The sequence below is a fragment of the Nyctibius grandis genome, chromosome 1, assembly GCF_013368605.1.
Source record: "Nyctibius grandis isolate bNycGra1 chromosome 1, bNycGra1.pri, whole genome shotgun sequence".
Lineage (NCBI taxonomy): Eukaryota > Metazoa > Chordata > Aves > Nyctibiiformes > Nyctibiidae > Nyctibius > Nyctibius grandis.
The window spans coordinates 1,827,852-1,852,978 of NC_090658.1; the positions used below are offsets into that span (position 1 = coordinate 1,827,852).

Sequence of the window (25,127 nt, forward strand, 5' to 3'; positions counted from 1 at the left end):
GCAAACTGCCTCCACAAGGCTGGACTGAGGCAAAAGCACCGATTTCTGGGATTTCATGCTGCAGACAGATTTCACCTGTGGAAACACTGCTACCTAAAACAAAACAACGCAGTCCCGAGGCCCACAGCCGCCACAAACGCCTCTCGGCAGAGACCCCGGCGCGCAGGCAGCCGCCGCCCTCAGCCGCGAGGCGGGCTCGACGCCCCGGCGCGCGGGAAGCCGCCCTCAGCCGCGAGGCGGGCTCATGCGCGCGCACCTCCCCTCACGGCCGCCGCAGTGCACTGTGGGAGCTGACGTTGCCCCTCCCCAGCGCGCCCGCTTCCGCCTCCGCCTGCCGCGGCGCCCCTCGTGCCGGACTACAGCTCCCAGCAGCCCCCAGCGCGGCGGGCGGCGGCGGGGCACGCCGGGAGCCGCAGTCCCGCCGCGCCGCCCGCCCCTCCTCCGGCGCGGGGGGAAACCCCGTGCGGGCCGGCGCCGCGCTCTTTCGGGGAGCCGCCATTCCGCGAGCAGGTCGCGGGTGAGTGCTCGCTCCGCGGCCGCGTCCCCTCACCCCTGCCCTGCCCCGCCGTCCCTCACCGCCTCTCCCCGCAGGTGCCGGCCTCGCCATGCAGATCTTCGTGAAGACCCTCACGGGGAAAACCATCACCCTCGAGGTGAGCCGCCGCGGCCCTCTCATCATCGGCCCCGGCGGGCCAGGGCAGGGGGGAGCGCTGCCCGGGGAGCGTTTGCGCTGCCGAGGCGCGACCCCCGGGCCGGGGCGGCGCAGGCCGGCAAAGCCCCGCCGCATCCCGGCCCCGTGTGGCGGCAGGGCCGGCCGGTGCCTTCTGGTGCCCCGAAATGTCGGGATCCGCGGAGAAACGCGGCCCTGCCCGGGCCTACCGGGGGGGCCGAAATGGCCGTGACAGCAGAGGCGGTGTGCCTGAACCTCCTCATGGTTCTCCAGCTTTTCTGGGCAAATTAAAAGGCAAAGCGTGTTTTGATTCCATTGTTCTGTTTCATAATAGGTTGAGCCTTCTGATACTATAGAAAATGTAAAAGCTAAGATCCAGGATAAAGAAGGTAAGCTCAAAATGCACTTACTCTTTTCTCTGTTGGACTGATGTATACCTTACGCAGACACGATTGTCTGCAGCAACCTCTGATTTTATTGTAGGATGTCATAGCTCACGTTCCTCACTTCATCTTGATTTATGTCACCATTAGGCATTCCTCCTGATCAGCAGCGACTGATTTTTGCTGGTAAGCAGCTAGAAGATGGACGCACCCTGTCAGACTACAATATTCAAAAAGTGAGTAGGAAAGGCTGAATGGAGCGTTGTAGTACCAACGAGCTGGTGCTACAGGAGCAGACTGACCTTTGCTGTTAGGCCTAAGAAGCGATGCTAGGTCTAGAACTGACAGTTGTTGCAGCCCAGTCTGTAGTTTCAGGTCAAAAGAAAACATTTCTAACAGTTTCCCTTTCCAGTGCTTCCCTTCTGTCAGCCCTGGGGGCTAACGTGAAAAATCCTGCTCACTTCTGCTAGATTAACCTGACAGTGAGGCCAGTGAGTGCCATGAGAAAGAAGGAGCAACAAAGAGCTGTCACTTTGGCTTGGTTACATCATGAAACTATTCTGCAACTGCAGTTGGAACTGAGGAATATAGTCACAACAGATTTTACAGTACTTGAACCTTCTGGGGTTTGGGATGCAGCAGCCCACTGTTGTCTGGAGCCTGTTTATTTGCTGACTTAATAGCAAGAAATCCTTTTAGAGCTTTCCTAGTTGCCTGGAGCTTAAGATCTACTTTCTGCAAATAAAAGAAAAAGCCTGCCTAAGTGCTGCTCTTGTCTTGAGAAAACATTTTGAATCTATAATTTCATGTGTTTTACAAATAGGAATCAACTCTTCACCTTGTGCTGAGACTTCGTGGTGGTGCCAAGAAAAGGAAGAAGAAGTCTTACACTACGCCCAAGAAGAACAAGCATAAGAGAAAGAAGGTTAAGCTTGCAGTGCTTAAGTACTACAAGGTATGTAGAACTAACTTGAGGAGGAACTTGGATGAAAACAGAGCTCTCACCAGGAAGGAGATGAAGCCTGTAGCTAATCTGCATGTAGCCTGGCGTATTGAAAGTCCTTCTGTTTGCAAATATCCCACCTCTTAAATAGCAGAGAAACTGCCTTGATGTTGGGCACTTCTGAACTTTGCTTCAAGTTTCATGTAGTAACTATCACGAAAACTAATTTGCCAAAGAAAAATACTCAAAATTACCATTGGTGCTAAAAGGTGGCGAGTATGTATGAGATGTTGCCTCTTTGCCCTTCCCAGGTGGATGAGAACGGCAAGATCAGTCGTCTGCGCCGGGAGTGTCCCTCCGAGGAGTGTGGAGCTGGAGTCTTCATGGCTAGTCACTTTGACAGACACTACTGTGGCAAGTGCTGTCTGACATACTGCTTCAATAAACCAGAAGACAAGTAAATGTACTAGACAATAAAAATCTTAAGTTCTGTACAGTTTCAGGATTTATTTCTGCTTCCTTTGGCACCATATTTCCTTCGCTTACAAGCAAGAAAAATCTGTGAAGCTTTGGATGTTGACTGCCAATTGACTGTAGAACTGAAACAGCAACTTCTTTTAAAGAGTGGCTTTGGTTAAGTCTCCTTCAAAGGAGATAATGGGTAACAATGGCAGAGGAAAAAAAAACCCTAACACTCCAGCTAACCTTAGAAGTGGTCTCTTTAAACAAGAGACAAGTAGACAATACAGTAGTTCTACTCTGGAAAAACAGGAGATCAGGAGGTCCAAGGTCATGTCTGCAACGGGGTCAAGGCTAGAGAAAAGGGTAGTAGAGTCCTGCTAACAAAATGCAGACTATATACTGAAAAATTGTACAGCAGCACTGAGGGGGATAAAGAAGATGGCTCAGCTATTTTGGAACCAGTAGACGGTCATCGGAAATATTTACACCGTGATGGTTTTACACACTTGAAGTGCTTGCAATTAATTGTTGTAGGTTATCCCCTGTTCCAGTGAGGTAAGCTGGTTGCTTGACAAGATTTAAAAGCAGAACATTGTTATATAAAGATGAGAGATCAAAAAGCTCGTGTGCATCTCTGAAAGTTCATTTAATGTTAACAGTTGGCCAGACAGGAATAATACATGTCCTTCAGTGTTAATGTAGTCAAAGGTATTTTAAAATCCTGGATCCCAGGAAGTTGTCTGTTCAACTTCTTTTTCTTCGTAACAGATAATTTCATCTCCAATATTGAATTCTATATACTTGTCCAAACTCAATCCACAATCCATACCCGTTTTTATTACCTGGACATCATCTTTATGATGCTTCAGTGATGATAAAGATCCTACAAAGAGAAAGTGTGTCAAAGAAAGAGAGCCCACTAACATCAGGGCAGAGAAGTGTGTTGGTTTGCCTTTCTTACAGAATTAATGTTTCACCTTGTAGCTACAAAAGGAAAGCAAGATAACGTCAGGATTGTGAGCACTTGCAGCTAACACAAGTCAGACATCAGTCCTTTTCAGCAGGTAAATCCTGGGATGCTACTGCTTTCCTACCAGAGTTGGTGGTTACAAAGCTCTGGATAACAGTATGGTGGCATTGTGCAGCTTTTCTCTAGTTGGAGCCATTCCACCCTAACTAGCAGAGGGGATTGCCACACAACCAGATGCGTACATTTGGCACTAACTTCACAGGGAACCAGCAGTATCTGGTACTGAATGCCAGTACAGGTTTTGTGGCACTTACCTTTCCAAATAACATCCCTGTTTCGGATTAACTTAAATTTCATCTTTTTGTCTAGCAGCCCCTTGTGTACTCTGCATCCAGCTACTGGAACTTTGTTTTTTCCTACTGTTACAGAGAAAATGTCGAGAACAGAAGCTTCCCCTAAAAGAAAAAAAAGTTGCATGAAGTACACAAGAATAACAAACTGGCAGTAAGTAGAAGCAAGCTACACTCTTCTGCTTAACTAACCTTTATAACAAAAGAGAAAAGCAGCTACAGAGGAGTAGCATATATTTGATACAGTAAGAACACTTAATTGGAGAATAAACTTTAGGCCACACTGCGAAGGAAAAATGTAACTCACCTATTGTATTCTCCACCACAGATGGGGGTAGTCTGCTATTTAGCTCATCTTTCAAGTCTTCAATAAGTTGGTAGATGATATTGTGAAGCTTAATTTTTATTCCCTTTTTAGCAGCCAGCTGTTTAATGCTTTCATTGGCTTTCACACTGAATCCAAATACAACACCTGATAAGTAAAGCAATTGGTAAGTGTTGACTACAAGAGATCCCTCTTTAAACCATCAGTGAAAGCATTGGCTATGTCTATTCTGTAATGCTGAACTTGCAGCACAGGGTAGAATTAGCGGTCAAGTAATACAAGAAACAACATTTACTACTGTTTCCCTTTTAAGGAGGGACCATTTACTTCTCCCACTATTGCACGTCGACTGCTACTAATGTTAAATCAAAACAAATGGCTCAAAAAAGCCCTCATAGAAAGTTCCCTGGTGACAGAAGTGGAGGTATCCAAGCAGAAACTAATGCTTACACACCAGAGCCCACGTAAAGGACAAGGACTTCCCATTTTTGGGCTGGAAAACCAGCTGGGTTGTCCAAATGAAGCTGGAAGTGAACTCTACACCATTCTCATCCACTTGTGGACTATGGCAGGTCCAATGACCCCACACCTACAGCAGGGGAGAATTATGGGGTACAAACAACAACTGACACAGTCTTTCCAATGAGCTCCCTGAGCAAAAGGAAATCCTTTTCTACGCTACTTTCTTGGCTGTGCCCTGCTTGAGCATTGTAAAACAACCTGAGGGAGGAGTCAAGAGTTTAACCTTCAGAGTTCAACTTCTGGCAACAGCTTGCCAGAGTCCTTCCATTTCCATGAGAAAAACCAGACTGAGACCTACCCATTTCAACAGAGCTTTCACTAATTGTATATTGCTTTTTGAGCACACACTCACCATTAAATGCTTCAGCAAGACTTATATCAGTTTCGCTGATATCTCCCATTCCAAAGTGAATGACATCCAATTTACATTCATCATCAGCATCGTAGCTGTCCAGAATGTTCAGAATGGCTTCGACAGATCCATCCACGTCACCTGTGTGTATAAATGATAGTCCTGCTCACTTTGTATACATCAAAGAAACACCGAAGTAGAACTAGGGGCATGACCACTCCACACTACACAACACAAAGTCTTTTGACATCTGTCATTCTTACTATATATTCAGTAGTACGTTAAAACACATCTAACAAGTCTATTAAATTCCAAAAATGAACTGAACAAATACAACAGGACCAGAGGCTCCACATTTGCTGTCATTTTCAGGTCAAGTTTGCACAGTTTTTCAGTTACTACTGTCGCTGCTTGTATATCACGAAATGTGAGGTTAAACCAAGTTCCTCCTGTCCCACTTTAACTAATACATAATTGTTCTTGTCCTCCATTTTGCTGATGCAGTACTGCTGCTCATATAGCTTATATTTTTTTTAATATATATATTTTTTAAATTTATATATATATATAGGCACTTGTATAGGTTTTACTCAGGAATTCCTGGGTAAAGGGGTTGGGCTCAAATTTTCCTGTTGCTCTGGCCCTGCTGGAAGCGCATCCTTCTGACCACTGATGCCCCACCCCGCCCCGCTTACTGAGAGAAGTTCAATAATCTGTTCAATTTTAAACTGAGCAAACTTCTGGTAGCAGAAATTTTGTGACTAGTTCAGAGCTATGCTTCAGACTGAGCATTTGAGGAGCACAAAAACAAAGGAGCAGTAAACACAATAGCACAGCACCTTTAACAACGAGCAACAGCACATTTTTGTCCATCTCTGTTCTCTCTTTAGGCTTTGAAAACATTAGATGCTTATTGGCCTTGTACAGCACCGCCTTCCTCTGTCTCCAGGTCAGATGGGCTAGCTTCTGTTGCTTCTTCTCATATTCCATCCTGTGCTCCTTTTGCTTTGCTTCAATAACTTCCACATCCTTTTTCATCCTCTCCTGTTGTTCAACATAGGTTCTCCAAGCCACAACTTCATGCGCCCTTTGCTGGGCAGGAAGAGACAGAAAGGTTACCTTTCAAAGCATCGGAAAACTCCACATTAATGCAGTTTCATCCTTCTGCATCTACTCTACAGCCTCACTCATTTTCTTTCACATTTAACAATGGGTTTTGCTGCAAGGAGAGCAGAGAATGAGCACAATAGCTTCCTCTCTGGGCTACAACAACATGACTCAAGGCCTATTTTTATGGTATCTCTGCACTGCAGAAGAGAATCGCTGTTTGTTCTTTCATGTGCTATTTGTCCAGCTCTCACACCACCTATCTTAAGCTGTATTTTATGCATATTCTTTTCTCAGAAACTAGTTCTCATTCTAAAATTAAAACACTGATACCATTAAGTACTGGACTGTTCTCCAGGTAAGGTGATAGGTGTGATCATACAAAAGAGAAAAGTCTTCTGTGCCTTTAGAAAGGGAACATGTTAGAACATAGCCCCGATTACCCCAGCAGAAGCCACTGAGGACTGCACTCATTGCAAACAAAGCGTAGAGGAAGGCAGGATGACCACGAGGAGCAACAGCATGAACCAAAGGTAACTCATCTTTAATTCCAGAGGCAGCCTGCTTTCTTCATGTGATTGTAAAGCAGGCTAATCCGGATGCAGGGAGATGAGGGGAGGACAGTCTAGCAGGGGAGAGGTGGGGGCAGTGGAAAAGAAAGAGGCAATATGCAAATCCTCATTCCTTTTACAGAGCACCTATCTCAGGTCTCTTAATAGCCATGCTCGGCCTTCATCTTTCATCAGGTTATCTGGGTTACTTAGAACAAAAGCTACCACTTATTTTTTACTCAACTCCTTCCCATCCACCGTACTGCAGCGTAAGTTTTCTGTTGAACGGTTCTTTCTGTACCTCAGATTCTACTTCAAGGATCTCATCTCCTGCCGAAGGGACTTCCTTCCAGCCCATGATTTCCACTGGGATGCCTGGAGAGGCTGCGTCTACAGCTTTGCCATTCTCATCGAACATGAAACGCACTTTTGCCCAGCTCTTCCCTGCAACCAGAACACAGCCTTTTCTCAGGGTTCCCCTTTGGATGATGGCTGTGGTCACCGGACTAGTGAAGAGCAGAGGGGAACAACAACAGACAAAATTAAAGTGACTCTTCTCCCCGTATTCATGGTTAGCGTGGGTAAGCAAACATAAATCAGAACATACTTGTGATCAATCACAGGCAGAATATTCCCGTGACACATTTTATTAGAGCGCTAATAAAATTTTAAAGTGACTTGCAAAAAGCCCCAAACCTGTACTGTACTTTTCATTTCTGCAGACCAACACAAAACTTGGCATTTGGGAAATCAGCAACAGACTGATTTAACACAGTGATATGTCCCCCCCCTCCCCAAACCCCAACAACTTTCTAGAATTCAGTTCATTTTTAAAAAGGGCAGAACACACCTTGTTTACAGAGAACCTGCAAAAGGATTAAAATATTTTGAAGAGTAAAATGTCACATTGCACACAATTTGCCAAAAATGGTATGTGTATTACATTATGACTATTAACTTCATCATTCCTACTTTTTAATACCATTTTAAAAAATACATCTGTTCTAGCATTTTAAACTAATTCCTGTGCTTACAGGATTTTATTTCAGCAATATGACGAGTTTTGCCCTATCAGTTCATAACTTCTTTTTCTCGCCCTCATGCTGTAGAATATTTCAATGCTTTAGGTACAAACACTGCAAAGAAACTGTTACAGTTTTATCTAACAACAAGAAGTTGTTCAATTTTAAACATAAATATTGAGGCACTGCCTGAGCAGCATCTCTGCACTGTTACAAACTGCTTTATAAAGTTGTGAAGGCAGCAGATTACTTACCCTTTCCCTTTGTCTTTGCGAGACTCAATTACGGTCCCCTCTACCAGACCTGTGGCATCTGCCTTCAGTTCTAACATCTCTGCTAAAGCAACAGTTGCTTCTGCTAAAACCATCAGGTTTTCACCCTGTATAAAACCACACACACACACACAAAAATACAATAAAGGAAGTGTCCAATTAGTAAGATCAGAAGTTGAAATCTTAGTGCCAAATTCCCCCATTTAATTCAGAACTTCTGAACTTGCAGAAAAAGACCTTGCAATAGTCTGCTACAAGTATATTAGGAATTCAAATTAAAAAAACCCCACACAAACAAAACACCTGAACAGCCAAACTGAAACTTGATGACATCTACCACCCAGTCAAGACTCCAGGACATCAAAGAGACAAAAACGTTGCTCTGTTTTTTGTTTTTTTTCCCCCCCTTTGTTCTAATTACATTTTATTTTTCAGAACAGATACAACGAGCTAGCTGTCAGTCAGCAGATCCAGATCTACAGGAATCAGGGCAACAACGTGTGCTAGAGAGTTGAACGGAGAAGCTATTTTTATGTATGCCTACTTTAAAGTGTAAGGGCACGACTTCAAAAGGTCTCAAACTTGTCTGAAATTTTAGAGAATGACTTGGGATGCATTTAGAAAAATAGCAATAAGCCTAAGACACTGCTGCATCAGTTTGGACAAAGCTGCTTTAGCCACCACAAAACTAAAGTTCAGATTTTAGTTCAGTTTTTAGCTATCAGTTGTTGCAAGGATAAGATGGTAAATCTTCTAAGACCACTAAAAAACTACGTTCCTGTAATTAGGCATGTGTTAGGAAAGTATTTATTTACCCTCATTGCAATTTTTCTCTTAATGCACACCATTATCACCAACCTTGATTTTGCACTGATTTCGTGCAATGAGCAAATATATGAGGAAGCAGCAATTAAGATGAACCTGAAAAATATCCACTGAATTTCCAAAAGAAAAATGAGATGTTTTTGCTCACTGAAGGTCTGAGCCTCAAAATACGACAGCAGTATGTTTCAAATAATTCTGGTGAGAGCCAGAAGCACTTAGCTCACGTAAGGTGTCGAATACCAGGAAGATAAGCATCTTATTTTCCAGCTGCCAAATAAAAATGCAGCTGTATGCACACATTAGACGCCCATGAACACCATCATTTTCTCCACCAAAACTTTACCTTGAGCGCAGAAATATTTACAGCTTGAACATCACCTCCAAACTCTTCACAGACCACATCGTGAGCCAGCAATTCCTTCTTTACTCTTTCAGGATCAGCTTCAGGTTTGTCACATTTATTAATGGCGAGGATAAGAGGAACTAAAAAGAGAGAAAACCAAACTCATTACCAACCTGACCAAAACTTGCTGCTTCTAGCACAACTGCAATAAAAGGTTAAAGCAGGTTATGACCACTAACAAATCCTTTTGTTTGGTGCCTATTCCCTGAGCAACCACTGAGATCTGAGCTACCATGAGTAAAGCTGGAGGAGTTACCCTAGTAGGGAAGGGAAAAAAAAAAAATCCCAACAGTAAACCCTCTTCACACACCCTATGAGTGCTTTTCTCACAAACCTGAAAGTCCTGCAAAAATATTAGTATTTTAGTATCTTTATGTACTACTGCAACATTCAGTGTATTTTCAAACACCTGCCCAGGGGAGAAGGAACGGGACTACGACAGTGACCTCCCAAGTTCTGTGGATTCCAATTCAAGGAGTTTGAGAAGTGAATAAACGTTTGCAAAGCACTCATTATTTGAGCTGCGTAGTAACACACATCTTGTATATTGACTTTGTGTACTGGGCTTGCCACTCACTTCAAAACGTAGTATTAACGAGTTAAACACTGTACCTCCTGCCTTTTTAGCATGCTGAATGGATTCTACAGTTTGTTGCATTACTCCATCTTCTGCCGCTACAACCAGTATGACGATGTCAGTAACGTGGGTACCTCTTGCTCGCATGGCTGAAAAAGCTGCATGTCCAGGAGTATCAAGAAAAGTTATCTTCTCCCCAGAAGGCAAATGCACTGTGAATAAACGCATACGGTACATTTTAAAAATCAACATTTCACATAGCTTTATTTGACCTTTTTAATAATAATCACAGAATCAACCAGGTTGGAAGAGCCCTCTGGGATCATCAAGTCCAACCTTTGACCTAACACCACTGTGTCAACTAGACCATGGCACTAAGTGCCACATCCAGTCTTTTCTTAAACCCCTCCAGAGATGGTGACTGCACCACCTCCCTGGGCAGCCCCTTCCAATGCCTAATAACCCCTTCTGTGAATAAATTCTTCCTAATGTCTAACCTGAACCTCCCCTGGTGCAGCTTGAGGCTGTGTCCTCTAGTCCTGTTGCTAGTTGCCTGGGAGAAGAGGCTGACCCCCACCCCGCTACACCCTCCTTTCAGGCAGTTGTAGAGAGCGATAAGGTCTCCCCTCAGCCTCCTTTTCTCCAGGCTAAACAACCCCATCTCCCTCAGCCACTCCTCATAGGATATACCCTCCAGACCCTTCACCAGCTTCGCTGCCCTCCTCTGGACTCGCTCCAGCACCTCAAGGTCTTTCTTGAGGTGCGGGGCCCAGAACTGGACACAGTACTCGAGGTGTAGCCTCACCAGTGCCAAGTACAGGGGGACGATCACTTCCCTAGTCCTGCTGGCCACACTATTCCTGATACACGCCAGGATGCTGTTGGCCTTCTTGGCCACCTGGGCACACTGCTGGCTCATGTTCAGCCGGCTGTCCACCAATACCCCAAGGTTCTTTTCCACCGGGCTGCTTTCTAACCACTCTTCCCCCAGCCTGTAGCGCTGTATAATGATATATTTTAGGCAGACAGGCAACTGTTGGCATGAAGGTCAAAGGTGCTTTTAACTCCTCAGGAAAGAAAAAGTGTCCTGGGGTCTTTCATAATCCAAAATAGTCTAAATATAATTTCAGCTGCACAGACAATCCACTTCAAAGTTCCATCCACATAGTTATGAGTTATCACAAGTTATGATTTCCTTTTTCACTGCTTACATATAAACTGTTTATGTCGCAACATTCTTCCTCAGTAAACTGGCAGCAAGCCAGCCCGTTACATAAGACAGAGCAAACTGTTTAATACACGTGCACGTGCACTTGCATCATACCAAGAAAAGCACCAATGTGTTGCGTAATGCCTCCTGCTTCCATCGCCGCCACTTGGGTTTTTCGTAGACTGTCAAGTAAGGTTGTTTTCCCGTGATCAACGTGGCCCAAGATAGTAACAACCGGAGGCCGCGGGGTCAGCACTGCGGGGTCTGCAGGAGGCCTACAGTTAAAACAAGAAAATACAGTATACGAAAACACTTGCAGAAACAAATAGGATAAAAAGAACCAAAAGAACAGTTCACAGCTTACCTTTTCACAGCATCTGTGTTTTCTCTTTCTTTTTCCTCTTTCAGTTTTGCTGATTTATACTTCATTCCTGACTTCTTAACAACTAGCTTGATATGACCTTCGTGTAAGATGGAATCTCGTTCCAGTGAAGCAACGTCAACGTCTGTGTATAGCAGCGCTTCATAAATATGATCTGAAGAAAAGATAAAGGCACTTAACAGCTGCATCCACAAAAACATGTGGGACCAAAAAAACCCCACTTCATACAGTTTATGACTTGCAAGTATGTAGTGTAACAGGAACTGTTAAATAAATCTATCTAAAGGAAAAATGCTTGGTGAATGAAACTTATTAGCATGATATAAACTACTAATGAAAAAGTCTTAAACTTGATTCAGAAAGGTTTACTGAAAATGACTGCCTCACTAGATGCTACAATCTTATTTTTCACTCAGATTTTCATAGCCTACTTTCCCATTAACCCCTGTGAACAAAACAACTGAAACTCATCTAAACTGAACAGCTAAGAAGCGATTAAAGGAAGAATGAAATTTGATAAATCTGTTCATATGCCACTTTATTTGGCAGTAGAAATACAGAACATACTGCAGTAGTCAAAAATTGCTACACGTTGACCTAAGTGCCATTACAAATCTACCTCAGAAATGTACAGCAAGACATGACAGACTTTTCTGCTTCTCTCCTCATTGCTGAGAGGGAAGTTTGCCAGAAAAACTACCAGCTGGATACAAAAAGACTAGTAACCACTAACGCACACCATCGTAGACATCTTTGCCTTTACCATGCATGACAGTGTCATGACTGAATGAAATACAAGAGTTAAAACAAATCTCAAACAACAGAGCAGGCTCTCACCTATGTCTTTACCCATAGCTTGTGCAAGTTCCTCAACAGTCATCTTCTGCCTTATCTCCACTTCACCTTTTGTCAGTGGTATCTTCTTCCTCTTCTTTTTTGTCTCCTACATGGAATTAGACACGTATATAGGAACACAGAGCTGGCATAAATTAAGAAATAATAAAAACAATATTAAAAAGATAACGGTCTCAGGCCATATGATGTAAACACACATTTTTGACTACAAGACTAATTAATTACAATAAGTGAATGACTTAACACATTATACTGAATATTTAAAACGTATAGCTACTACACAATCTTTTTTCATTTTTAGTTGTTCAAAACAAGGAAAAAAAAAAAATCAACAAAATAATCTTCATTTTTCTTTGTAATAATTTCCTCCTGCCTCTGCAAGATTCATGTTCACTTTAAGTCAACATTTGAGAGGGAGTCACAATACAGTCATACACTAAGTACATTTTGTCTTATAAACTTGCAATAACTTCTCTATATTCATTAATAAAGCTCCTTTTTCTGGTAATCAAAATGCTCAAACTGAGCTCTTGTACTTTGAAATTTCACATAAAACCAGAGATTATTGGATTTTGTTAATTACCTCCTTTGTAGCTAGATGTCTGCGTTGCGATAAGGCAATACTGATTAATTTGTCTTTTTGCCAGAACTGGGGACACAGGACGGACCACACGGGATGAGCAGATGACTGCACAGGCTTCCATTGTGCTCTGTTAACTTTTCTGTAGGACGGAGTGCACAGCTGTCGGCAAGCACCACGTAACTGGACCAGATTTTCAAACTTCAGTATCAACCTTCGATTCATTTCCTCACTGAAAACACAAAGGACACACTGAAATCAGTCTCAAAGCTGAAAGATACTCTTTCCTATGATAATACGGACAGGAACACGAGGCACAAACGTTGTTTCAAAACAGGCTTTTTAATGCTGAAAAAGCTGAACTATTTAGTAACTGCTCCAGTTTTTCAGTTTCCTTAAGTGCTTCACCTTTCCCCACTATCCCACTGCAGACACACATCTACTAATATCACCACAGCTTACAAATCTTTCACCTATCTCCACTGATCTTTAACGTAAACTACTAAAATCCCCATTTCAAGTTCTTTGACACTACCTGGAAAAAAAGGGACATTTGCACTCCCCGTACTATACTGATAAGAGTTATCCAGGTGCAACCTACCTCTCTAAGCCAGTAAAACACATCTGCAAAACTCCGCTTACATGAGCATATACCACCACTAAGAGACTGTATAGCACTGTAGTAATACCAATGTTGTCATATGGACAGAGACGTCCGTTAAGGCTAAGCCCTGGCTCAGCAATTAAGCTTTCCAAGACGCTTCTGTGAGATCATCCCACATCTTGTTTGAACCATCTTTACTTTGGTTTGAGTAATTTTGCTAACTATCCTGTACAACAGCCTCCTATTTGAACTTAGTGCTAGGTGAATGGCTGGACTTGATGACCTTAAATGTCCTTTCTAACCAAAACGATTCTATGATTCTATGATCATCTTGTTCAGAGTTGCCTATTTTGTCCCTCTGCCTAGCGATGCCGTTCTCTATCCCTCCTATGTCTTCTCTCAAAGGTGGCTTTGTACCATCTCCCAGGCAGCTCCAAATGAGTGAAACGCTATCAGTTCCTCTCCGAATGACTGCGGTACCTTTAAAAACTCTTGTACCCGGATACCTGCAGGAAGGGAGCAGATGACAAAACCAACCAACCAAAACCAACTACTTCCCCCCCAGAAAAAAAGAACTTTAAAGGAGCAGAGTCAGTAAAACCGAGGAACTCCCAGGAGCTGCCACAAGACCGAAAACTACCATCAGGTCAAGGCGAGACGGGACAAGCTCACAGAGGAGGAATCCACATGAGGGTGCCAACTGCAGAGAAGCCACTCGGGCGCCCACGGGTCACCAGTGGCCGCGACAGGCGTATCCCTCCAGCTCGTACTGCTCTTAGGCTCATCGTTTCGGCCAGCACTGCAGAGAAGCCACCAGGCTACACAGGCCTTTAGGCTAACAAACCGCGCGGGGAGAGGGGGGCCACGAACACCAACAGCCGCCTCAGAAACGGCCTCACCCCGCTGCGAGGCCGCCAAGCCCCCGACACCTGCCAGCTGCAGCGCTCCCCGCGGCCGCAGCCCCCCCGTACCCTTCAGTCCCCCGCCCCGAGGCAGCGCCGGCCGGGCCCCCCGCCCTGACAGACCCACTGAGGGCGCCCGCGCCCCCTCCCCACCTCGCCCTCCCTGCCTGGCGCCGGGCGAGCCGCTCTGTGCGCAGGCGCGGGGGAGCGCGAGGGCACCGCGCCGGCGCAGTGGCCGCCACCCTCACAGGAGGCGGGAAGTCTCCTCAGAGGGCGGGGGCGGAGCCTCCCCTCACAGGAGGCGGGAAACCTCCTCAGAGGGCGGGGGCGGAGACTCCCCTCACAGGAGGCGGGAAACCTCCTCACGGGAATTTTATATATAAATACATATATATATATATATATATACACACATACACATGCTTAAATTTGGTTTTCTCGTGCCTACCAGGAGATAGTAGCTTTCCTTTGCAATGTCCTCCCACCCACCTCCAATCTAAAGCTTTAACGTGGCTCATTTTTAAAAAATTCTCCCCAATTTGGCATCTCTACAATATTATCACTTAATAAACTACGGAAAAAAAACCTAAGAGGAAGATCTGTAAGTGGTTTTTGAAAACTCCTTGATGTTCCCTCATTAATGCCGTTTGTAAAACCCAGAGATAATCCCAAATTACAGCCTGTGACATCCTTTAGCCTTGGGGTCCGCTCGGGACAGTGCTGCTTCCACAGTGATCTCCATCGGGCGGCTGCAAATTGCGTGTTACGAGTAATAACCATAATTTCCTCTACAGATGTTCGAGCTGTGTATGTGACACGCTTTGCCCGTAACATGGGACTTGTGGTAGTTCACACAGGTGGTTTTCCACACGCTTGCAACAGGCGGTAGCTACGTGTTTTGCTGCTCTCAGTATCTCACTTCAGCAATTATTTGGTCATTTATGCTGAGTATTGACAAAAAAAAAAGTGTTCTGTCTTTCAAAGGCAGCATCTGCTGATGAACGTGCCAGGTACTAACTGGTATCTTAAAATGCACAGGGTCCTTGAGGGTTTCTCCAAAGGTAAAATGGGAAAAAATAATCTCAAAAATAAACCATAGTAAAAAAGCTTAAATATCAAAGGTTGTACGAAGGGCATTAAATGCAGTCTGTGTTCCTGCACAGGGCAACAAATCAGGCAGAAAGACGACACAACCACTCAGACACCACCGAGCTGCCAGCCTGCACGCTGAGGGCAATGCGTCCTTCACACAGTGGGACTCTCTGGTGAGTCTGGGATTGACACGGAAAATGTTTTATTTGAAAGATAAAGTTAGCGTGCAAAACAGCCACCAGAGTTTACTGCAAATCTGCTTTTTGAGTTGATCTTCCGTTGGATGCTGCCTGGAAATCTTTCTATGCGCTGCTGTAAGGCTCTGGGAATTAGCGTGGGATCATATTTTATCCACATGTCTCTTAACCACAGATTCATACTGGTTTAATTTAAAGCTTTATTATAGGTTGCCTGTTTTTCTGAAGGGCAAACTGAAAACAAATAATTTCTGATGTCATACGTCAGGACGATGGTTTGGGTTGCAGAAATATTTTCCACTTAACCATGTGGCTGTTAATGCTCAGCTTTGTCCTTTAGTTGCAATTCTTGACTATTGTTGGTTGCCTTTAAAAGAAACCCATTTGATTATGCAGTTCTCATTTTTAGTGTGCATAATTAAATAGCTTACCTTGTTTTGATTTTTCTAGCTTTGAATTTTTCTTAATTTCCTTATTTAGCAGCAACATTTTCAGCCAAACTGTACACCGGCAACGCACTAGCACCTGAAATTACAGTAAGCACACGTACGAAAAATTTAACAGCTACATATTTGAGACAAATACCTGTTTTGAAACCAATATTTGAACCAAATACAGTTCACATTGGATGTGGAAACCTGGTGTATGTCAAAGCAATGTGTTGTTCTAATCTTGCTATTTAACAAGGAAAGAGACAGATTAAGGAACATGAAATATATTGAACTGTGTGGGAGGGGAGGTGCAGGGGGTTGTATGGAGAAGTGCAATGGAGGATGTGGTTCTCCAGCTAGGTGAGGCCGAAGGAGGATGGCAGGAGGCCCAGGGAGCTGTGGGACAGCCTCATTTTTCAGCCCCTAAGGAGACAGCAAGGGCTGGTCTCTGGTGTCACAGGATCAGAGACCTGTGGAGGTGGGAAGACACCTCTAGAGACCGTCTCAGCATCCAGTGTTTGGTTTTAAGGCAAGGGCCTCAGCAACCAGCTCCGAATTTCCCTGCTTTCAGCTGGACGTCATGGCCAAGACTTCTAATTTTTTTAAGTGCACTCTGTGTTCTTAAGATCTTAAAAAAACAACCCAAAAGGCAACTTCAGAATTAGAAGTGTTACAGCAATAACGCATTCAGCCATTATATCCAGGTCTGAAGCTTAGGGGTTATTTTTTTTTCCTTATCAAAAGTTATTGCAAACATATTCTATTTTACATCTCACCTCGTGCTCAGAAGCTCCTCACGGCCTCGTCCAGCGGCTGGCCCAGCCCTGCGCTCCCCTCCCGGGGCTGACCGAGCTGCCGGAGCCCGGCAGGACCCCGAGAGAGGAGCGGGCCGAGCTCGGCCTGGCTCCCCCGCCGCTCTCCGGCAGCGGGCTCCGGCCCTGCCAAGCACGGCCGCCGGGCCCCCCACGGCCGCCGGGCCCCACGGCCACCGCGCTCGGTGCGAGGGGCGGGCCGGGCGCCATGTGAGGGCGGCGGCAGGCGGAGCCCGCCCCTCCCGCCCGGCCCCGGCGGCGCGGCAGGGCGATGGCGGCGGCGCCGGAGCTGCGGGAGGAGCTGGCGCAGCGGCTGCGGGACTTGGGCATCGCCACGGTCACCGCCGAGCACCCCCAGGTAGGGGCCGGGGCCACCTCACCCCGCGGGCCGCGGCGCTGCCCCGGCGCCTTCCGAGCGCGCTGCGGCCGCTCTCTCCGCATCCTCTGGATCTATTTTAAATCCGGAAATAAAAGTTCCACGTACGAAGAGGGCACAGTGGGCTGCGGGGCAGTTTTAGGCCCTGTACGTGATTTTTTTAGCATAATCAGATATCAGTATGGAAAGTGTCAGACTTTGCGTTTCTTGCTAAATGGACCTAGAGGTGCTGGGCCTGGCAGGCAACTTTGGGGTTTTTTTTTGCTATTTTGAGCACAGACGTGGAGTCGTTCCCCCTCCACGTTTCTGTCCCTCCAGGTCCCCTTTTCTCCTCAAGTCCCCCAGCAGTTTCAGGAGCTACAGCCCATCCACTTAGAATCATAGAATGGTTTGGGTTGGGAGGGACCTTAAAGATCATCTAGTTCCAACCTCCTGCCACGATCAGGGACACCTTCCACCAGACCAGGTTGCTCCCAGCCCCATCCAACCTGGCCTTGAACACTGCCAGGGAGGGGGCAGCCACAGCTTCTCCTGGCAACCTGAGCCAGGGTCTCACCACCCTCACAGCAAAGAATTTCTTCCTAATATCTAATCTAAATCTACTTCTTCATGAAGTCACCAGCATCTAGGATGCTTTCCAAACTTTTTCTCATGCCCAGTTAAAAGTGCACACACCACATCATTGCAGTCCGTCGGTGGTGGAGACGCAAAAAGGAGTGCTGTTGGGGCTGCCTTTTTGAAGTGTAATATTCTTGCTGTATACATGAGACAGAAATGATTCAGAAAGTCTGCAGGAACTTGATGTCACATTTTATTTGTGTTGTTTTAGAATTTCTTCATAAAAGGGTACAGTTTTTAGGCTGAGGATAACAGTCAGTCTTTTCTAAATATTTAACAAAAGATACCTGCCAGTACACAACTACAAGTCTAATGGGATACAGAGTCTCACACTACACTGATGGTATTTTCCAGGTGTTCACTGTTGAAGAAATGATGCCCCATGTCCAACACATGAAAGGCGGTCACAGTAAAAACCTCTTTCTTAAAGACAAAAAGAAGAAAGGGTTCTGGCTGGTGACTGTCCTGCACAACAGGCAAATCAATTTGAACGATCTTGCTAAAAAACTGGGTGTCGGAAGTGGAAACCTGAGGTTTGCCGATGAAAATGCCATGCTGGAAAAACTAAAAGTGGGCCAGGGCTGTGCGACACCACTAGCCCTCTTCTGCGACGAGGGAGATGTGAGGTTTGTGCTGGATGCTGCCTTTCTGGAAGGTGGCCACGACAAGGTGTATTTTCATCCCATGACAAATTCTGCAACCATGGGCCTAAGCCCCGATGACTTTTTGAAGTTTGTGAGATCAACAGGCCACGATCCCATCATCGTACATTTTGATGAAGACATTAAGTAGATGAAGTTCGCTTTTCTAGTACTAGGCATAGATTTTGTAGAGCAAAACTGGTGAATGTCTCATTACAAATAAAATTGGAAAAAAACAAGCTTATGCCTCCTTTATTTTCAGTGGTGTAAGTGTATATTGTATAATCCGGTGAGAAAAAATACTGTCTTTGGGTTATATTAAAAGTTTAACAGAATATTCTTAAAAAGATGTTTGCAATCTACCACTAAGTAGAAAAGGCATTATTGAAATAATGTTATAGTCTTTATTTAAAAAAATGGGTAAAACTGGAACATCCCATGTGTGGTGCTCGCCTTGAAGGTTTAAACTTAACATCATTAACAAATAAACTTAGAAGTTATAAAATATTTGTCAACACCCAGAGGACAGAGATGTCTAGATTGTGTACCTGTACCCATTTAACCCCTACAACACGTTTTTTTTTTTATTGTTTTTCCCTAGAAAAAACCCACTTAGCTACACTGCAGAAACACATTTGATGATTGTCTACGTTTTTAGTTGCATTTGCACTTCACAGTATCCTGCCCTTGGGAAAGGACCAAGGCTTCTGGTAACCGCCGGGTTCAGCCAGGGACGTGCCTCACCCGGTTCTGGAGCCTGTTCCAAACTGGCAGAACCCGAGGGAGCCATGGGGCGGCAGGCGGGGTGGGGTGTGAACCCCGGCACCAGCCGCTCTCCTGGCAAAGAGCTCCCAGAAGTAATGTCACTGCGGGTTCCTGACCAGGCCTAATATGTCCTGGTGACTCCCAGGAGGACAGTTAATACAACCCGCAACTGTATTAACTTCCGTGCGTGATTTCTAGATTCACAACCCCACAGAGGACGTGCGTCTTCTCTGCTCCACTGTGCCTTAACCAGCACCTACAGAAATGGAAAGAATGGTACAACAAGTAGCTGTACTTGAGCTTCTTCCTTCAGGAGAAGGGGACTGCACCTACGGACACCCACATGTTTAAGAGGCTGAGGGGAGGCTGATTTGGCTTTCAATAGATGATATTTACTCTAGAAAAGCATCTACTATCACAAGAACAAGACCAGTACGTTCTCAACATTAAATTTCTAATCTAATTCTTTCTCCTCTCCTGCCCAAATGAATAAACCCCCCTTCAAACAGATGGTATGTTGAAGAGAGCAGCAGCGGGACCTCCACGAAGCCCCATAAGCACACTGTGGCAACGAGCACCCACACAAACCCCAGAGCGGGGAGCAGTGACAGTGAGGGGTCTGAAGATGACGGGGAAAAGGGCTTTTGAACACACCCTAATGAAAATGTCGTGTACAAACTATGCCTAAAGGTGAGCGACGGCGTGAACACAAGCTGAGACAGAGTGGAAATAAAGAAAACAGAAGAGTGAAGAACAAACACGTAAAAGGACTTGTGCTCTAGGGTGACTGTGTGTGACTGCATCACGTGAAAGGATGCAACACTAACAACAAAGGAAACACTTCAAAGAAACAAGAGGCAAAGATTAGCCATTTGACTCAGTTTCAGTCTAGATGACCAATACAGTTCTATGAAAACATCAGCATTTGTGTGTTGGGTTTTTTTTCCTCATGTTAAAAAAGTGAAATCTTTAATTCTACAGAGTTAACAACTACCATTAACCGAGTAAGAAAAAGCATCTTCTAGGGCAAGGCAGGTTACTTCACAAACATCCTTACAGTGGTTTCCTTCACTTCTGAAGGATTTGGCACCTGTTCCAGAGACGTGAGCTCAACGACAGAATGCATCATGATATGGCAGTTTGAATTCTCCCCTCCACCTTAGACAGACACAAACCAGCCCCATCTATCATGGCAGTTGTCTCAAATGGGAGAGAAGTGACTGAAAAATGTTGAAGCTATAGGAAGAGACACTAGAGAGTCGTCCAGCTACATGTGATTTCATATTTGTTGTTCAATAAAGGACCGAAAGGAACATCTGGTATTTGGGAATGTTGGGTTGATCAATGAACTCTGGGTTAACAAATGTGTTACTAAATTAATTAGATATTAAGATACGGTTTTAATGTGTCTTTAAAAGTAAAATTAAAAAATCTTACCCTCTGCCTACCACTCACTCTCCCTCTCCTTTAAGGTTTCTTCTTTGTGGTACCCCAAAATCCTTTATCACTTAAAAAAAAAAAAAAATCACATTTGACTTGTCAAGGTTTTTAAATCCACAAAGCTTTAAATGTGAAAAATTGTTCTGAAGACAGGTGCACAATAGCAGTTTACTATGTTTCATGAATCTCAAAATCTGTACTACCGACAATTTAACTACCTTTGTCCTCAGAAGAGATTCTGAGACGTCTCAGCAAAAATGACGACCAAGCAAAATCAAAGCTTCAAATACATTTGGCACCTCTATAATGTTTCTTGTATTTACTTATGAAATTAGTGTCTTTCTCTTTTTAAATAAGAGCAAAATAGTGTATAGTTAAAAGCTACATGGGTCTACACAAATAAACAACACAAAACAAACTACACACTGTCCAGAAAGGTTCTGCTAGAGAGTTTTATCAGTTTCCTTCCAGAAGAAATACTGAACAAAGCACCAACTGACCACAACGCCATGACTGAACACCAGTACCCTTCCAGTAACACCAGCTTCCAGAAAGAGTGTGTATAAACCTACACACAAAATAAGGATAAAAATTATTTGGTTTGGCATTTTAATAACATCATTAATAAATGTGTACAATGGCAAACATTAAAAAAATCAATATGCAAAGGAAATTACAGTTTTAAATAAGAGCTTTTTAAGTTTCGTTCCACACCTAGGTACATTCCTTTAAGGCAGTTTTATTAATATCAAAGCATTATTTACATATACATTATCATCTAACTCTAAAAAATCACACATGATCTCCTTTGTTGAGGCTGCATCATGTCTTGGAGAAAGTTTAGAAATGATACATGTTGGGAATGTTACTAAATCCTCAGCAGACTATCAGAAAAGCAAATAAAAACTAGACATTATAGAGTGCTACGACCTCTTGTGTAATCTTGAACTAGCAGTGACAGGTTTGGCAACTCTTGGGGTAAAAAGCTGTGTGTACCCTTGGTGTACGCTGTCCAAGAGCTGCCGTGTTCCTCCCCTGGGAGTTCGTGTTTCAGAAAATGTGAAGCAGCTCCCAAATCAAATTTACATTTTTATTTTATTATTTTAAGGGCACGGACTGGGAAGATTAAGAAAATAATTTAAAAATCATCAGAGCATGGAGAACCTTCTGACTGCTCTTCTGCTCTGAAACTTCTTTGCAAGAGAAGGTGCTGGGAGAAGTAGATTCTGATCTCTTACATGTATCCCTGGGGCTGCTTTTGGCTCACACAGCAAATACAGCCCCAAATCCCACCCTGGCCTCTGCACTCCTGCAGATGAACCTGCTCACACGGGCACAGACGGGCACACAAACCTGAGCTACGCTCGACTCCGCCCGAGCAGGATGGATTCTGCCCCCAAACTCCTGCTGATTCTCTCACACACGGAAACTTTGCGGAGGTTTTTGAGTGAGGGGGGCTCATTTCTAACACACCTTATCAGTTAAATACTGTCAAGTTTGTGACTGTACCCTGGCTGTGACTGCACAGATGCTTTAAAAAGGTGTAATAATACGCAAAAAACAAGTGCAGAGGTTGTGACGGGTAATTGTGGACAACTTAATGAACACAGAAAAGAGCTGAGCTCATCAATGAAACGTCAGGAGATGCCCGTGTGATGACAGTGACCCAGCAAGGGCAGGTTCCGAGTGCCCAGCAATGCTCCTCGCAGAGCAGCACGTGCCATGGCAATGTGCCACTCCTGCCCAGTTCCCAGGGTCTCAGAGAATCTACCTCAACACACAGAACTGCTCGGATTCTGTGAGTACAAACAGCATTTGGCATCACAGTTTACATCTGTTCATTCAAGACACGCCTGTTCTTCTAAAAATAATAACACTACTAAATGGTTGGGGTTTAACAGCTTGAAATGCATCAGTCCTCTGTTGTCAAAGAGAGCTAGGAGGATCCAGTCACAATCAGACCCTGAAATGAGCTGGAAAAGATAATTTTCCTAATATTTATGGGATTTCAATTCTCTTTCGTAACAGCTATGCCTTTGGTAAGGGCTCCCAGCATTCCAGATCTCATACCTTTGCCTGTGACGTTCTCTAAAGGCAACTTCAGGCTCTATGGCTCCGCCTGTGTTGCCATACAGGCACGGCACAGAAACCAGGCTCGACACCGCATTCTTACTGCTGGGAGTACTCTTCTCCTAGGGCACGTCAGGGCTCTTTGTAACACCTGGTGTTGGGGCAGAAACTCAGCTCTGCCCTGAGCTTTGACCACGTACAGGAGCACACAAATGACACTCTGCAAAACTCACCGTGCTTCCACTGACACCAGTGAAAGTCCCGACACGGAGAATAAGGGACCAGAAATGGATGCTAGCGTGAGCTGGTAACCAAAATAAACCAATGATCTTAATTAATACCAGAAACGTCTTCAGAGAAGGGCAGAAATTCTGTATGGTGGAAAGCTGCAAAATTGATCCTATTTTCACTTAAGGGGAAAAAACCCCAAAAAAATGTTTAAATTCTGTGTGAAAACAATCCCAGGCTGAACCGGGTATTTATACTGTAAAACCAAAATATTCTGTTGAGACCTAGACCTTTTAGCACATTTTATCATAAAAAGTATTTCAGAAAGAAGCCACTTTAAGGGAAAAAACAAAGAAAATGTCTCCTTTTAGGCTTACTGAACTTTCCTCTTTTTTCCCCTTTTTGCCAAAATTTCAGGAGAACAAAAAACCGACTTGCCAGTATGCTTAACCCTTTCGAACAGGAGTATGAACGTGCCGATTGATTTGTGATCAAATGTAATTACAACAACTCGTTTTGGATCTGCTTACAAGTTCACACACTTCCTCTGAGCTCTCTGCACATGCCTTCAAGACAACGAATGTGTGCAACCACTGAACGTACCAGTAACATTTGTTGACTTTAATATAAATCAATAATGAACACAACGGATCTTACTAATAAAAGAAAACCTTAAGGGGGACTGATTGTAAAATGCATACGATATTATTTACATTTCTTTTTGCCATCAAGAAACCTCCTAAGCCACGAGGAGCTCGTGTCAAAAGACAAACAATAAAAAAATTAGTCAATACACAAACATCATAAGACAGTCTTATCCTGGAAATGCCATTTGTTGAAAACAGCCTTATATTAAAATAAAAGTTATAGAAAAATCATTTCTGACAATTTCCTGTCAGAAACATCTGACCGTGTATATGCAGAATAACTTGGGAATGTGAAAAACACAAATGACAAACAATTTCTATATCATACGATTAGCCCATGACTCCCACTGTCGTTAGTTACCCAACTTTTTCATGTATGTAAACAACTTTTTCTCTTGCAGTATGCAACAAAAATCAGCATCAACTTTTGTAAGAGCAATTCCATGCAGATTACGCTAACCAAGTAAGGCAGTGAAGTGCCAGGAAGCTGTGAGGTGTTTGTATCTGTATGTACAGTCAATTCCAACAAAATACTACAGCATTTATTTTAGATTTACACAAGTAAATATAAACTGCTAGTTATGGGGTTTTTTGGCTAATTATTAGCAGAAGCTGAAGCAAATCAGTGGCTAATTTCATAAACAGAAGATGAAAGAAGTTTGTTTTATTTTTTCCTGGAGTAATTCTTGAGACCTTAAAATTCTTGGTCCTTAGGGAGATGAGAACTGTCCTTTATTCAGTAGATCTTAACAGTGCAATGTGCAATAATTCCTAAGACCATCTACAAATTTTCGGCAGTAGACTCCAGTAGAGCTCCTTGATTCAAGGAAGGAAGGAAGGTAGGTAGGTTTTTATTTCTTGCCTGAATGTAAAAAATTCCCTTAATTTTTATTAATGATTCCTACAGTCGCTGTAATCTTGTTACTTCAGATATAAAGGCTTCACACTGAGATACTGAAGGACACTTTTCTCTCTGTGGTCAGTTGAAAGGCAGAAAGAGAAAAGAACATAAGAAAAGCTTAAAGTGTGGAAGTATAAAATACAGAGTTAAGTCACTAACAGAACTAACAGCACTAATAGCATGCATCAAAGGTGGTGTAATGAAGTCGAGAGGAGGACAGATGCCAAAGGCAGCTTTATAAAAAGGCAGTTCCCTTGTAGTATAGAATACTTTTGTTAAACTATTCTTTTAGATTTATCTGTCCCTTTCCAAGAACTGACTTCAATATTCCTTCTTAATGTGATTTCTTTGAACTTTCTCCTTCAAGAGGTTTGAAAAGTAGAAATAAATGTAATTTTTGCAGGCAAAAGGCTAAATGGGATGAAGTTCCCTGCCTACACAGGCAAAATAACTGCTGTAAAACAACCTGGTCTGGCTTAACTACGAAGCAGGACAGAAGCCAGTTAAGCAAGCAGTATTTACATCTGGTTAATGCGATGTGCACTTGTTCTGGGATGTAATGCTGTTAGTTTGTTGTAAATGAAATTAATCTCATTTACATTTTGGGCAGGAAACTCACCACTTGGCCCACATCTCATGTAG

At 43.9% G+C, this 25,127-nt stretch overlaps 3 protein-coding genes across 7 annotated transcripts; 2 read left to right on the top strand and 1 right to left on the bottom strand.

The window, feature by feature from the left end:
- Positions 1–419: 419 nt before the first annotated feature.
- RPS27A (ribosomal protein S27a) lies at positions 420–2,492 on the top strand. Its single transcript, XM_068400841.1, has 6 exons — positions 420–517; positions 592–653; positions 1,005–1,059; positions 1,204–1,289; positions 1,877–2,008; positions 2,308–2,492. Exons 2-6 carry the CDS (start codon positions 606–608, stop codon positions 2,455–2,457), a joined length of 471 nt encoding a protein of 156 aa, XP_068256942.1. The 5' UTR covers positions 420–517; positions 592–605; the 3' UTR covers positions 2,458–2,492.
- MTIF2 (mitochondrial translational initiation factor 2) lies at positions 2,479–16,967 on the bottom strand. Of its 5 annotated transcripts, XM_068400791.1 has the most exons (15): positions 16,764–16,967; positions 15,988–16,081; positions 12,765–12,993; positions 12,164–12,269; positions 11,309–11,480; positions 11,059–11,219; positions 9,770–9,946; positions 9,098–9,237; positions 7,912–8,036; positions 6,937–7,141; positions 5,817–6,069; positions 4,978–5,118; positions 4,086–4,250; positions 3,743–3,883; positions 2,479–3,341 (listed from the first exon to the last, which is right to left on the bottom strand). In XM_068400791.1, the coding sequence occupies exons 3-15, from the start codon at positions 12,984–12,986 to the stop codon at positions 3,172–3,174; spliced, it is 2,178 nt and encodes a 725-aa protein (XP_068256892.1). In that variant the 5' UTR covers positions 12,987–12,993; positions 15,988–16,081; positions 16,764–16,967; the 3' UTR covers positions 2,479–3,171. The 5 variants fall into 5 exon arrangements, with proteins under 5 accessions (XP_068256892.1, XP_068256901.1, XP_068256910.1 ...); XM_068400800.1 differs by lacking the exons at positions 15,988–16,081; positions 16,764–16,967 and adding an exon at positions 14,421–14,478; XM_068400809.1 differs by lacking the exons at positions 15,988–16,081; positions 16,764–16,967 and adding an exon at positions 14,337–14,359.
- Positions 16,968–17,050: 83 nt separating this feature from the next.
- LOC137663512 (prolyl-tRNA synthetase associated domain-containing protein 1-like) lies at positions 17,051–18,673 on the top strand. Its single transcript, XM_068400829.1, has 2 exons — positions 17,051–17,157; positions 18,148–18,673. Exons 1-2 carry the CDS (start codon positions 17,071–17,073, stop codon positions 18,583–18,585), a joined length of 525 nt encoding a protein of 174 aa, XP_068256930.1. The 5' UTR covers positions 17,051–17,070; the 3' UTR covers positions 18,586–18,673.
- The last annotated feature ends 6,454 nt before the right edge of the window (positions 18,674–25,127 follow it).

Coding starts and splice junctions, on each gene's coding strand:
- RPS27A (XM_068400841.1), top strand. CDS start 606: ATGCAGATCTTCGTGAAGACCCTCACGGGGAAAACCATCACCCTCGAG. Junction 654..1,004: donor GGAAAACCATCACCCTCGAG/GTGAGCCGCCGC, acceptor GTTTCATAATAG/GTTGAGCCTTCTGATACTAT. Junction 1,060..1,203: donor TAAGATCCAGGATAAAGAAG/GTAAGCTCAAAA, acceptor TGTCACCATTAG/GCATTCCTCCTGATCAGCAG.
- MTIF2 (XM_068400782.1), bottom strand. CDS start 14,150: ATGAGCCTAAGAGCAGTACGAGCTGGAGGGATACGCCTGTCGCGGCCA. Junction 11,220..11,308: donor AACACAGATGCTGTGAAAAG/GTAAGCTGTGAA, acceptor TTTTAACTGTAG/GCCTCCTGCAGACCCCGCAG. Junction 3,884..4,085: donor TGTGGTGGAGAATACAATAG/GTGAGTTACATT, acceptor TTTTTCTTTTAG/GGGAAGCTTCTGTTCTCGAC.
- LOC137663512 (XM_068400829.1), top strand. CDS start 17,071: ATGGCGGCGGCGCCGGAGCTGCGGGAGGAGCTGGCGCAGCGGCTGCGG. Junction 17,158..18,147: donor TCACCGCCGAGCACCCCCAG/GTAGGGGCCGGG, acceptor GGTATTTTCCAG/GTGTTCACTGTTGAAGAAAT.